Genomic DNA, 13,568 nt, shown 5'->3' with positions numbered 1-13,568 from the left:
ATCTCCAAGAGTTTGTGCTCTGCAAGGTTGGAAAGGGATTAACTGTATACTCTTGTGTCTTTAGAATCAATACAACATATGGATTGGCTTCAACTTCTGGTGTTGCCACTGCCTGCAAAGGGAGTATTTGTACAGTTTGAGACGATGTAATTGGGTTTAAAGTGTCTGTACTTTATGCACAGAAGTTAATTTATGTGAATGCATTAATGTACATACATCAGTCATTTCACTGGGTCATCTGCCAAACAGAGTGCCAAGATTTTGTATATATGTACGACGATGAATGCGAGCTTTGATAGCCCTCTAGACCTAAGACATTTTAAAATATCCACTGCTTACTTAACCATGTAAAATGATTTTAAATACCCAGAAATAAAGTATAATGTAAGACAACTCTACACTAATCACTAGAAATATTTTGTAGCAAAAATTTTGTGCATGAAACAAAGCAAGGGGGATACATGCAAACTGGCAATAACAGGCAGTGGATTAGGACTGTGGTGTTATGGGAAGCCTGGTGGTTCTCACCTGTGCTCTTCTCAGTGGCTGATCGAAGACCTTGCTATTTCCAAAGAGAGCAGTGCAGGTTGTGGATGTGTCCTCCTCATGCTTTCTTCACGTCAGCTCTAGTGCTTGTGTCGCAGCTTCGGCAAGACAGGCCAGCCTAAAACAAATTCATGAAAAAAGCGATCAGTTTTTGATCAGCAAACAAATCCAGTTTACAAGGAAATCAGGAACTGGAATGGGTGTAGATGAGAAGGGGCTGCACAGCCAGGAACAGGGCGAAGGGAAGAACAGAGTATCTTTTACAACAATGAGCCAGCCATTCAGCTGAAGATGTACAAGAAAAGCTCTTTCATATCACAAACACAGCCTGACGGTTTAGTCACAGAAAGTTCAATCTAGTCCCAATGGCTGCTACCGTGTCTGCGTTGTGCTTTCAAGCAGTGAAAAACTGAAGCTCAGGAGAGGGAAACCCCTTAATCCACTGAGGACAGAGTTTAAATACTAGTTTTTTGTCTAGGACCTTGGTTAAGTTTCACCGTTCATCAGTGGGTTCTGATTAGATACAGATACTTATGCTTCTGGCGTAGCTTTTAGGCTATCGAGTTGTTCTGACTTCAATGAAAAAAGGCATCATTGCAACCGTTGCCACCAGATTTACATGATCACCAGGCAGCAGAGCAATTGCCTCAGAAGAGAGGTGCTCTCTGAAACAGTTATGTATTAAAATACAGCCTGAACTGTGAAAGTTTGAAAACACTTGATTGACAGCTTTACACTCTTAGTAACATTGACCTTCAGTGGCTTGAAATACTATTGTAATTTTTCAATTTGCTATTATAAAATCCAGATTTCATAAACATATTATTATCTTTCCATTATGATTACTTACTCCCTCTGAGGTCTACAATGCTTTTCTGTAACATCTAAATGGAAATGGGATTAGGACGAGATTCCGTCACTCAGAGGACTTGTGGAAAAAGGTGGGGATATACACAGAAGAGGTCATATCTTAGGGGCAAGACAAATAAAATGACACTGAGTTATGATGAAGGACAGCAATAACAGTATTAGCAAATTTGCATCTTGTAAAATTGATTGGTTTATGTTGGAGATACTAACATGAAGAGTAATGCACTCTTATTTTATTGCCTTTCATAGTATCACTAAATAAAACAAAATTAATTCATGGCAAAATAATTCATGGAAATCATGTCATTTTCTTAGTTTACTAAGTGGTTTTGCATGAATTGTCTTTTGTGAACATACCTGCTGTCTCTGTTTGTGGGACAATTTTACTAACAAAACCTAGCCTATTAAATATTCAGAAATTATTGCTTTCAAGTGTTTGGTCTTCATACCGCGTATTTTGTCACTTAAGTCCTTTTTTTTAATTATTCCTAATAATATTAATTGGCCGAGTACTGTATTTGAATGGACAAACAAAATAGTAACATCTTTTATGATTGTTCAGGGAAACAATGATTGTAATCAGATTAGCAAAGGTGACCTGTGGCTGAAAGATCAAACCAGGACTCCTTTGCTGTAAGAAGGGTATCTGTCTTACATCTTTCTTGCTGTTACCTTGTTACTTTCCTGCTTTAAAAATGCAGGAAATTTAGGTCTGTGTGCCAGATCAAAGTAACATGATGCTTCTTGTAGGCTAAACTGCTTTTTATAAGAAAAGTGTAACGTATACTCAGAGGAAGTTAATGATTGTAATTGCTCTCTAGATCCCTGTACTAATATAACTTTAGGTTCTGATATTATATTTTGTTTTATTTAGACATATTAGTCTGTAATTGCACTTGGCTAGAGCAGCTTGACATTTCTTTTAATGTTAGACAATAAGATAAACATGGCCAAAAGGACAAAAAGAATTGTCTTCAGTTTTGCATTTGGTGTAATTACGAAATCTTTGTACTTGGTAAAGCATAGATATATTTCCAACTAAACAAGGCAACTTCTAGTGTAATAGATATTGAGATAAAACAGCTCAAGAAATATTTTGATCAAAATGAAGTTAATTGCATCCTTTGTATTATTTATTAACTTGAAGAATTAACTTAAATGCTCAAGGTGAGCCATGCTGGGTAGAAAAATGGATATGAACAGCAAACTATGGGCATACAGATTAACGTTACGGTATTTAAAACCTATTTGTGCATATACTCAAAACTTTTTTTTTTTTTTTGATTTGCTGAGTCTTATATTGTCCAGAGTTCTCTGAAAGAGAAGAAAAAATGACCACTAGAGCAACCCTTTGTTCTTACAAAGAACTGAACCGCTAGAACACGTCTTTCTCAGTAACTGATAATTCACTGAAAGTCTGGAACTCATCGGTGACACTTGCAAAATGTAAAATCGTGTTAACCAGCACACCTTATAAACTTTCATTAGCACATATTCTTAAAACATTTACTACAAAGAATTTAAATGGCGAATCTTGGGTTCTGCTTCCACCTCTCTGTGCACAGTACACCTGATGTTTGAGCAAATCATTGGGAGAATTTACATAAAGGACTGGCAGTTTGCCAGCATACAGAAGGAATACAACTGATTTTTAACATCTATCTCAAATGAACAAGCAAGGCCTCATCTTCACTCCTTGCCCTCATGTAGCAGCAGAACTTCTAATAGCCACTAAAATGCTCTAAGAATTAAGGGAGTTCAAAGCATGACCCCTTTTCACAGATTAATTTCCAAGCAACCCCTGCGTACAGCTTTCCCAAGGTAAGGGCCCAAGACCTGGGGGTACAAACACTTCTTCCACTTCTCTCCCAGCCCTGCAGGAAGAGAGCCACTGCCAGCTGACATACAGACTGGGCAATGAGATGCTGGAGAGCAGCCCCGCAGAGAGGGATCTGGGGGCTCTGGTTGACAGCAAGTTGAATGCGAGCCAGCAGTGTGCCCTGGAAGCCAGGAGGGCCAACCGTTTCCTGGGGTGCATCAAGCACGGCATTGCTAGTCAGTCGAAGGGATTGTCCCGCTCTGCTCTGCACTGGTACGGCCTCACCTCGAGCACTGTGTGCAGTTCTGGGCACCACAGGACAAAAAGGATGTAAAACTGTTGGAGAGTGCACAGAGGAGGGCGATGAAAATGGTGAAGGGACTGGAGGGGAAGATGTATGAGGAACGGCTGAGGTCACTGGGCCTGTTCAGCCTGGAGAAGAGGCTGAAGGGAAACCTCATCATGGCCTACGGCTTCCTCACGAGGGGGAGTGGAGGGGAAGGCACCGACCTATTCTCTGTAATCACCAGTGATAGGACCCATGGGAAAAGTATCAAGCTGAGGCAGGGGAAGCATAGGTTGGACATCAGGAACAAGTTATTCACCTAGAGGGTGGTCGCACACTGGAACAGGCTCCCCAGGGAAGCAGTCACTGCACCAAGCCTGTCGGAGTTCAAGAAGCATTTGGACTGTGCACTTAGTCACACATTCTAAAATTTTGGGTTGACCTGTGCGGTGCCAGGAGTTGGGCTAGATGACCCTTATGGGTCCCTTCTAACTCAGGATATTCCACGATTCTATGAGCTGCTGGGGAAAAACTTGCAGCCACTTCTCCTTTCCTGGGCCTGGAGCAGCCCAGCTCCTGCTAACACCGCCTCCTCGACACCTTGCTGAGCCTTCCGCACTTTTCCACAGCTTTACCTGTCCGCGAGGCCTTAGGATCTCTCGAAATACGTATACAAAAAAATCTCAAACTGACCCCTCGCCTCGCCTTGCCTGCCTGGGGCGGCACCGCGGGTTGCTCCGCCAAGCAGCCGCCCTCCGCAGCGCCGGGTCCTCTCAGCGCCGGGCTCTCCTCAGCGCCCTTCCCGCCCAAACGGCCGCGCCTGCGCCGCTTTGTCCCCCCCTTCCCCCCCCTTCCCGTATGGCGCCTGCGCCGTGCCGGGGGCGGGGCGCTGCCGGCGGCGGCCGCGTTCGAACGGCGGCGGCGGGGCGGCGCGACACGGCACGACACGGCACGACACGGCACGATATGGCGGGCTCGGCCGCCCTGCTCCGCCAGTGCCCGCTGCTGCTGCCTCAGAAGCGGGACGGGACGGCCTACGAGGGCTTCATCTCCGCGCAGGTACCGCGGCTCGGTGGCCGGTGCCCCGTGAGGAGAGTGAGCCTGCCCCGCCGCACGGTGCTGGGCGGAGAGCTCCCGGGCCTGGGAGCGGGGCTTAGCCCGGGGCTTGAGGGGAAGAAAACGCGCGTTTTCTTCCTGTGGAAATAGAAGTCAGAAGCTGGGCAGTGGCACGCTTGCACGCTCCCGGAGGTAGCGTTGCGGTCAGAACTCGGGAAAGGCTTTCCCGTAACTCTGCCGGTGCTTCTCGTGCGCGCCGCTCCCGGCTGCAGTTTTAACGGGCTTTGTGTTAGGACGTGGCCTTAACGCAGAGGTCGCGATGTGAGCTCACAGGCGTGGGTTTTGGTCAGGGCCAGCGCCGTAAGGTAGCGAAGTTTGAGGTGCTTAGTTTAAGGGTGTTGAGCGCTAGCTTTGAATGGGTTTGGGAGCTGCTGACGGGCCAGTGAGCTGGATCCGTCTCTGAAGCAGATGCTTTCGTTTTGCCTGTGAGAATCACAGAAAGGATGAGGCTGGAAGAGACCTCAGAAGGTCCTCTAGCAGGGTCACCTGAAGCGGGTTGCATTTGCTTTTTGGAGCACGTGTACATCTGTTTTCTGAGTCACTCCAAGAGTAGAGATTCCACAGTCTCAGGCAACCTGTTGCAGCATTTCGCTACCCTCACTGTTAATACATATTTTTTTTCATTGCATTTAAGTGAGACTTCCTGTATTTCAACTTCTACCCGCTGCCTCTGGTCCTTTCAGTGTGTGTCACTCAGAAGAGCCTGGCTTCACTTTTTTCCTTGCTCCTCCTCCACCAGGTGTTTGTACTTATTGGCAAGTTTCATCCCTCTTGTTCCCTGGGCTAAACAGCCCCAGCTCCCTCAGCTTCTTGTTTGAGAGATACTTCTGGCTCTTAAATCACCTTCGCTGCTCTTCCCTGGACTAGCTGCAATGTACCCCTGTCCCTCTTGTACTGGGCGTGCAGCGGAGGACCCAGCACCCCAGGGGCTGTTCCCCACTGCAGAGCAGAGGGGAGGCATTGCCCTCCCTGACCTGACACAGCACAGGAGGCCCTTCAGTGCAGGGTTGGCTTGGTCCTCTCTAGCCGGTCACCTCGTTTCCTTAACCTGTTGCATCCCTCTGCATGGTAGCACGACCACATCACGTATCAACTGCTCTCTCCAATTTTCTCTCTTCTGCAGACTTGCCGAGTGTGCCCTGCCCTGTCCTCCAGGTCACTAATGAAGGCTAAATGGTGCTGGCCCCAGGACTGACCCCCTGGTGCACACCACTGATCACTGGCTTCCAGCTGGACTCAGTCCTGCCTGGTGGCACTTGTGCCAGCTTTCAGCCTGCCTCACTGCCCACTCAGCTCATCTTTCTTCAGGAGGGTGTTAAGGGAGAGGCCTTGCTGAAGCGGAGATAAAACATTAGAGAACTAGGCATTTTATCCTAACAGGGAACCTGTTGTTGTTCATACCTTTCTGCTGGAGAAATCTCAAGAGTCTGTGGATGTGATTCAAAGTACACTGAGATGAAACACCCTGAAATAAAAGTTTTAAGATAAGCGCCTTCTTCACTTCAGGGAGGTGTTAAACCCTCTCAAACCTTCTTTCTTTCAGTCCTAATTTGTTCATACTGTAAGAAAGTAGAGGGAGGATCACAAATCAGGATAATTACTGAAAAGACAAGTGGATGGCGTTTAGGAGCTGCATCATAAGGATTGCACTAACAAGAAGAAAAATGTGTTAATGTAGTTAACATAGTTGCAACGAAATATAGTGTAGTTGAGTTTACAGTTTCTAAATCCTTGCATAAAATGTTTTGTGAATCGGTCTCCGAGTTCTTTTTTAGTGTAGTACTTTTGTGGTGTCTGCTCTTGAGTCAAAGACAGACTTTCATGTACTTCAGTATGACTTGGCTTAAAGTACATTTCTTGGTTTTGTCCACGTTTGGATAGTGCTTTTCTTCTAAAGCATATTATTTTTGCTTTATAGAATGTGGTGTGCTGAAGAGTTCTTACCGAGTGTTGTGAGTTACAGAGGTCAAGAGTATTTCAACTTCAGAATTAAAAACAGGATTATTTCTGTCACTCATGCTGCTTTTTTTCTAAATGGAGAAATTCTGAATAATATTCCTGAAAGTCATACGAGAGAAACTTTCTTGCTCCGTAGTTGATACTATGGGGAATACTTCCCTCAAGTGTCTTTTTCTTTGCTTGCCTTTGTATTAACTAAATGCTTTTTTTTTTTTTTTTTTTAAGGGTAGAGACTTCCATATTCGGATACTGCTACCAACAGATTTTCAACTGAAAAATGCAAGGTAAGAGAAAAAACAGAGGAAAAAATCTGTAAGGAGATGTGAAACCAAGCTTTTTTTGATAAAAGCAGTGATGGATATGAAATTGAACTAGTATTTTTTTCCCCCAATATGAGTGTTGGTAATTAATTTTTACTGGTTTCAACTTAACCTTGCAACAAAATTGTACAGCATCAGTGTTAATAAACGCTGGTAATGTGTTGCCCGCATCAAAATATTTTGTTGTTAATTAAGTTTGAAACCTGATGGAATTAATTGGTTACATTTATATATAAACCAATGTATTTGGGGGAAATGTTCATTTAAATCAGACTATTTATATGTCACCATTTAGGAAACAGAAAATTCAGCGCAAAGTTATAAATTAAAGCAATGACTTACTTGAAGTTAAAAAAGCTGCACTAACCGTAATTTTATTTTTCTGGTTAAAACGCTGTTACTGAACTTTAAAACCCCTGTTCTTAGTGGTGGGATTGTTTGTCAGAGTAATGCTGGGGGTCTTGGGGGCTGGGTTGTGTGTAGACATACATGTGTTTAGGCATGCATTCATCTTTATCTCTGTGTTCTGTGCTTCTGCCTAGGCCAGCCTGCTGTAAACAGAACAGTTGTGGTATTAGACAGCTTAATTACATTCTAGGTCAGGTAGTTAAAACTGCATTATAGGTAACTTTGACATTTTCAGGATACCATTTTTAAATAGTGGGATATTTTATGAAGTCATATTAGCTTGCAAGAATTATGTTGTTGTTTTCAGTAAATAATAGCGGTTTTTATAGGTAAATGTCTGCTTAATTTTTAATGGGCCGTGGGTACTGACATTTGAAAATTTTAAATAACTTTGAATATGAGAGCTCAAGGAAATTTTAAAGTATTGTTTACTTCCTTTGTGGTTTTTAAAGAAAAACGTATGTTGTTGGACACCAGACTTCTGTTCCTTTCTAAAAATCATGTACTGTGAATTTAAAATGAATACAAAGTACTGTTTGTCTAGGGTAGAGTGTAGCTGGCAACTAAAGAAGATACTGCATGGATATCGGCATATTTTAAAGCAGGTATGCTACTTTTAAAACCAATTCTGTTAAATGTATATGTATAATGACTGTAAAAAGCTAGTACTCATGCACCTATTTTAAGTGTTAAAGAATTCTCCTTTCGCTGCATAGCCAAGGTTTGCTATTTTGAAATACCTGAGTATTTGCAGGCTAATGTGAAGTGAGATAGATAGTATTTAGAGAATACTTACATTTAATATTTTCTTTAGTAGTGGTGGTTTGTTTTTTTTGAAGATTAGGATAGAATATTTTTTTAAATAAATTGCAGATGACATCTTACTGGAATTTTCTTTAACATCTCAATTAGAAACAGATTTTTTTCTCCTTTTTCACATATATAGATGTATAGAATTGTTTATAAACTAGTCATACATGGAGGAGAAATCTCATAAATTACTGATTTATCCAGCTCGTTCTTTGTTGTAGGCAGTCAAGAAATCTAAGTTAAGTGTCTGTGTCCACATGAAACTTTAGAGCAAGGATACAACAGCACTCCAGTCATGAAGAATACTTTCTTTTTAAGAAGGCATCTTTGCCACATGTGCTGGTTGAGAAACTATCTCACAGACTGTGCATCCCTTTGTAGAACAAGGGCTGTGACTGTAGAGTAACCAAAGGGAGAGAGCTGAAGAAAGTGAAGTGTAAATATCTGCTGCGTTTGAAGATGGATAGGGGTCTGTTAAACATGTGCAGCATCTGAAAGCAAATGGGTCTGGAGAGTTCTTAAAGAAAATTTAACCAAAAACCATTCTGAGTGATGCAAAAGCCTCCCTTCTCACTGATGAAGACTGAAGTCTTCATAAATGTCTTTGTAAGTACATGAAGCGTGAAGTCTGCACAAACTGTATAAATTTGTTATGTGACATTATTTGACAAAGGTGGCAGAAAATTTTCACTGAAGTTCCCTGTGCTCTGGGAGTTTTGTTCTTTAATTGCTGTATTTTTTTTTCTGTTTCTTTCTTGGCTTGACGATACCAGAAAAGTAGATGGAAATTATTTACCATTAAAAGTTAAGAGATGAAAATGCACTGATGCTCTGTTCTTCTGTTCCTTCCAGAGACTGCACAGCTGTCCAGATCTTGTCAGTTTTATGGTGGAGCTGAAAACTATTTTGGTAAGTGACAGAATGTGTATGTGGGAGAAGGGTTATTCTCATAGCTTTAGGTTTTACTGTGTTTTTTTTTTTGTTTTTTTTTTTACGGTTTACCATTTAATAGATGGATATATTTTTTTCATAGGGGATTATGTATGTATGCTGTTCACATAATGCTTGTATAAATATGTTTAAGATTTTAAGCAACTGTACTTTTTGGAAATCGGACTGTTGCAAAAAAAAAAAAAAAAAAAAAAAAGATTCCGGCAAGGGATGTCAATATGTTCAACACAGAGCTAGCCTCTTTATAATCTTCTTGAATTCTTGGTGTTGTCCAGATGTTAAAAAAAAAAAAAGGGGGGGGGGGGGAGGCGGGGGCGTGTGGCTTCCAATAATACAAGCGGATTACACACAATCGGTGGAGTGCTCCATGTGTTTTCACCAGTGTGAGAACTTGATGAACAAATGTAGAAAACTTTTTCTTTAATATTACAGAGATTTCTGTGTATTTTCTATTAAGAGTTTCTAATTTGGGTTTAGAAGAGGAGTGAAGTCTTCAGTTAACAGCATGAAACTGACCATTTCATGTCCGTTGCTAAAATATTATTTTACAAGCCTTCTCTGCAAAGAATAGTTGCTTATAACCTACTTAGAAATAAAACACTAAGTTTTATTCACAACAACAACAAAAATACTCTCCTAGTGTTATACTAGTGCTCTACAATAGGAATACTTTATCACTGATTCAATTCCTGCCAAACTGGGTTATGCTGAAGCAGGCAAAGGCACTTGGAATAAGACATAAAAATGTCTGCCTGGTGCTGTTTTGGAGTATTTCACAATAGTTGTTCCAGTCTATTTGCCTGGATACATAAGACCTCAGAATGACGCTGCAGAGGAAGTATAATTCATTCAAAATAGTAAAGTGTTACATACCGTGAAGTGAACCTCAGCACACCAAAAAATAGTAGAGGACAAACTGGGGAGAAAGGATTGTTATACTGGCATTGTTTTAAATTTATTTAAATTATAATTTCTTGTTTTATTGTAATTTCTGTATTACCTGTGTATACACAACAGAAAATAATTTGTTCTTAACTAAATCATAAAGTTTGCCTATTATATGAATAAATATCATAAAGTATACCTTATTATATGAAGACGTATCAAAAAGTCTAAAATATTAAAGCAGGTATCTTGAAGTTGGTCACAGTAATTGTAATAACAAATATTTTGCTAATTGCATAACAGATTTTTTTCTTGAAATTTCTTGACATTTTTATTATTTTATTTTCAAAGTTTAAAACTTTGTCACCATAGTGAAAAATTGTTCAAAATTGTTCCCGTTGGAGTACCCATTTTTTTCATTTAATGATTTCACTTTCACTGTTTACGTCGGTGCAGAATTCAGTTTAATAATAATGAAGAAACCTTGGTCATGGTGACATTTCAGTGTTTTCCGTGTCAGTTAAGCTGTGCTTCTCTTATCCTCTCATTTCCTTTTTTTTTTTTTCTTTTCCCTGTCCCCTGCAATTTCTTTTTGTTTTTTTAATTGTTGGGCCATCTTTTAGCACAGGTCTATGCTGAGACTGAGTGGCACTGATAGTTGCTCTTGGCAGTCATCATTAATAATCACTGTAGCTTTGGAAACAGCTCTCACTTCATATGACCTGTAAGCATAATTTTAACCAAAGCATACTTTTCAAGAACAAGTAGCACAACATGAACACGTGGAACATATGGTTTGTTTTGTCTCTGTAATCTGGTATTACCTTTTTCATAAAACTTTCTTGAGGCTTTATAACATACCTACTAAGTGTCTATACCAGAACTTGTTCTCTGGGATCCTATCGTATTAAAACTGAGAAACTGAGTATCTTTTGATTGATTATGTTTAGTAGTAAATAGTTGCTTAAGGATAATATGGGGGATTTCATGTATGTGTCGTCTTTTGTGGCTGTGATGCTCAGGAAACAGCTGTGGGCTTCACAGAACCTTCTTTTAAAATGTTCTTTCAGACAAGATGCTTGGCTTCAAATTTATTAGCTTGAAAAAGAGGCACATTTGATATTTGCATCTGAAGACTATGTTGTCAACATCTGTGTTTTTTTTAAATTGCAGATGTTTTCATTAGCAGTATCTGAAGTAATTTACCAAACAGCTTTTGTCTGCTTTAGCTGGAGGCTATAACAAAACAAATGCAGTGTACAGTTAATTTTACATAAGCTTAATATTTTTGAATGAATTGTGAAAATCACATGACTAAATAGATGCAAAAATATTTAAATCTTCCTTAATGATGTTTTTAATGTTCTTTTAAACAGGAAATTGCTTTAAAGAATACAGAAGAGCTGCATATACCACGACCACCAGAATACTACTCCTGTCTTGTCAGAGATCTAGAAATACTGGGTTGGAATAAGTATGTTTATTTTGTTACTTTATTTAGAGATTATCTCTAAAATATTATGTTATTTTGTATACATGGATCCAACATATTAAACATAACTTGTGTAGTTAATTTATTTTATTCAGAAGCCTTTCTTGTTTTAAAAGACAGCTGTTTATTTCATTTAAAAAAACAAAAAACCTGTATCAGCTGACAGCATATTTTCAGTATGAAGTAACTGCTGAAAGGTGAGAGGCTACTACTAAGCAATCGAGTCTTCTTTGACCTATTACTATTGGCATAGTAAACATATGCAATAAAACATTTGTAGTTCTATATATATATATAACTTCTATAGTATTATGGGTATTTCTGTTGCGTAGTGAAGGGTAACAGTGATGTGATTATGGAGTTGGTTATAACTAAGTTACACAAGTTCTGTTCATAGTTTTTTTTAGATCTATAATAATTTTTAAAGAACAGTTCTATCTTGTCTTCGTAGCGCAAGGGCCTCCTTAGACAAAGTGAAAGCATAATTAATCCACAAAGGTAAATCTAGATTTTAAGAAAATCTAGAGGAATCTAGATCTTGGAAAACTGTAATTCCAGAACTATAAAACAGCAGTTTGTGAAACCCACAGAGAGAAACTTACCATGTTTCTTGCTACCCAAATGGATTCAAACAGATAAAAGAAATCAGGGCTAATGAAAAGTATTCCTTAGTCTCCAAAAGGTTTTCTTGATTCAGCTGTGCATGGAGACAATGTTTGGTGTTTGAGGGAGGTGTGTCCCCTATGAGGAGGGTCTGTTACTGCACAAGTAGAGTGTAAATTGCGTTGCTTGGGTGTGTAGGCTCAGTGCACTCAAGAAGAGGTTTCAGAGAGGGTACATGCTGTAGTAAAAATTCAGCATCTATCAAACAAGAAGTGGAAGTTTAAAAACTAGAAATGAGTCTTTTCACCCACACTAGAACTGTCATTTTAATACCATGGGAATGAATGTCAAATTAGCAAAGGATATTTGCCTTTGTTGAGGAAAGAAATGCACACATAGCTACTTCTGAGAACCTTCTCATTAGGGTCTTGAATGCATTCAAACAGGTCATATTATTCACAGTCCAGTATACCGTCAGATAAGCTCATTGAACAAACTTAATTTGACATCCCTACACAGGGAAACAAGGTTCTTGCAGAAACCTGAAGGAACGCAGAGTTGTGATCAAGTACTCAAGGTCCATGTGGAAATTTTTCCGAAGTCTGCAGCACTTCCTCTTTTTGCTGACTTTTACTAGAAGCTCTAGGAGACTTTTATGGAGTTGAAAGCACTTTCTATACAGGGAGGCATGAAGGAAATATATTCATAGGCTGTGTTTAGTTTTACCGATAATATAGAATTAATTTGGGTGCCCTCTTTCAATAAGCAAAGATGAAAGTTTGTGTAATACGTTGAAGAGTTTTGAATGAAAAGTTTTGTTTTACATGCTGTAAAATGAAAGTAAGTCTGTTTTTGCAGCTTTCAACAAGACAAATCTACTTTTACCTTAGTCTTTGACAGTGATTTAACAAGTGTTTATTTTACTACATGAAATAAAAATTAAAAGAAGCCTGGTGTTGAAGAATAGTTTTTGAGTTTCCTCACCTGAATTGTGTATAAATAAATCGTGTAATTAACATTAAGTGGGAATTTGCTTTGAACACCCACTTTTATTTAAAGATTTAAAGCATTCTTTTTAAATCAGCTGAAGCTTTTCAGTGATAATCCATTATATATTCTTTTCAAATTTCTCAGACCTGAGTGTGAGAATATTAGTTAAACACATGGGAAATAAATTCTGAATCATGCCTTCTGCTCGCTCCCCACACCCAAAAAAGTTCTCCAAAAAGCCCATGCCAGCAAAACAGATCGACATAAATATAATTGAAAATATATTAGTGTACTGTATTCATAATAGAATATATAAATCTAGTACATATATAGTTAAATGTATAAATTGTGTATGTAGCTAAATATAATATACTTTTGAAATATGGCTTAGTAGCTTATCTCAAAAACGGTATTTCTGACCTGCTATGCATACAAAATATTCAGCAGTTTGCTATTAAAAAAACACCTCAGTGCTTTATCAGACAACATGCTTTTAAGACAGAAGGTGTTCTC

General features: G+C 39.4%; 1 protein-coding gene across 1 annotated transcript in view; it reads left to right on the top strand.

Moving 5' to 3' along the window:
• Positions 1-4,426: 4,426 nt before the first annotated feature.
• Positions 4,427-13,568, top strand: part of FANCL (FA complementation group L) — a 28,908-nt gene continuing 19,766 nt past the window's right edge. Inside the window, exons 1-5 of the mRNA XM_035321597.1 lie at positions 4,427-4,580; positions 6,822-6,880; positions 7,869-7,929; positions 8,987-9,043; positions 11,347-11,444. Of these exons, the coding sequence (XP_035177488.1) occupies positions 4,488-4,580; positions 6,822-6,880; positions 7,869-7,929; positions 8,987-9,043; positions 11,347-11,444 (368 nt within the window). The 5' untranslated portion in view covers positions 4,427-4,487. The remainder of the gene's footprint in view (positions 4,581-6,821; positions 6,881-7,868; positions 7,930-8,986; positions 9,044-11,346; positions 11,445-13,568) is intronic.

Source organism: Oxyura jamaicensis, chromosome 3 (genome assembly GCF_011077185.1).
Source record: "Oxyura jamaicensis isolate SHBP4307 breed ruddy duck chromosome 3, BPBGC_Ojam_1.0, whole genome shotgun sequence".
Taxonomy (NCBI): Eukaryota; Metazoa; Chordata; class Aves; order Anseriformes; family Anatidae; genus Oxyura; species Oxyura jamaicensis.
The sequence above is the reverse complement of the archived record's forward strand: the minus strand, read 5'-3'. Positions and strand labels throughout refer to the sequence as shown.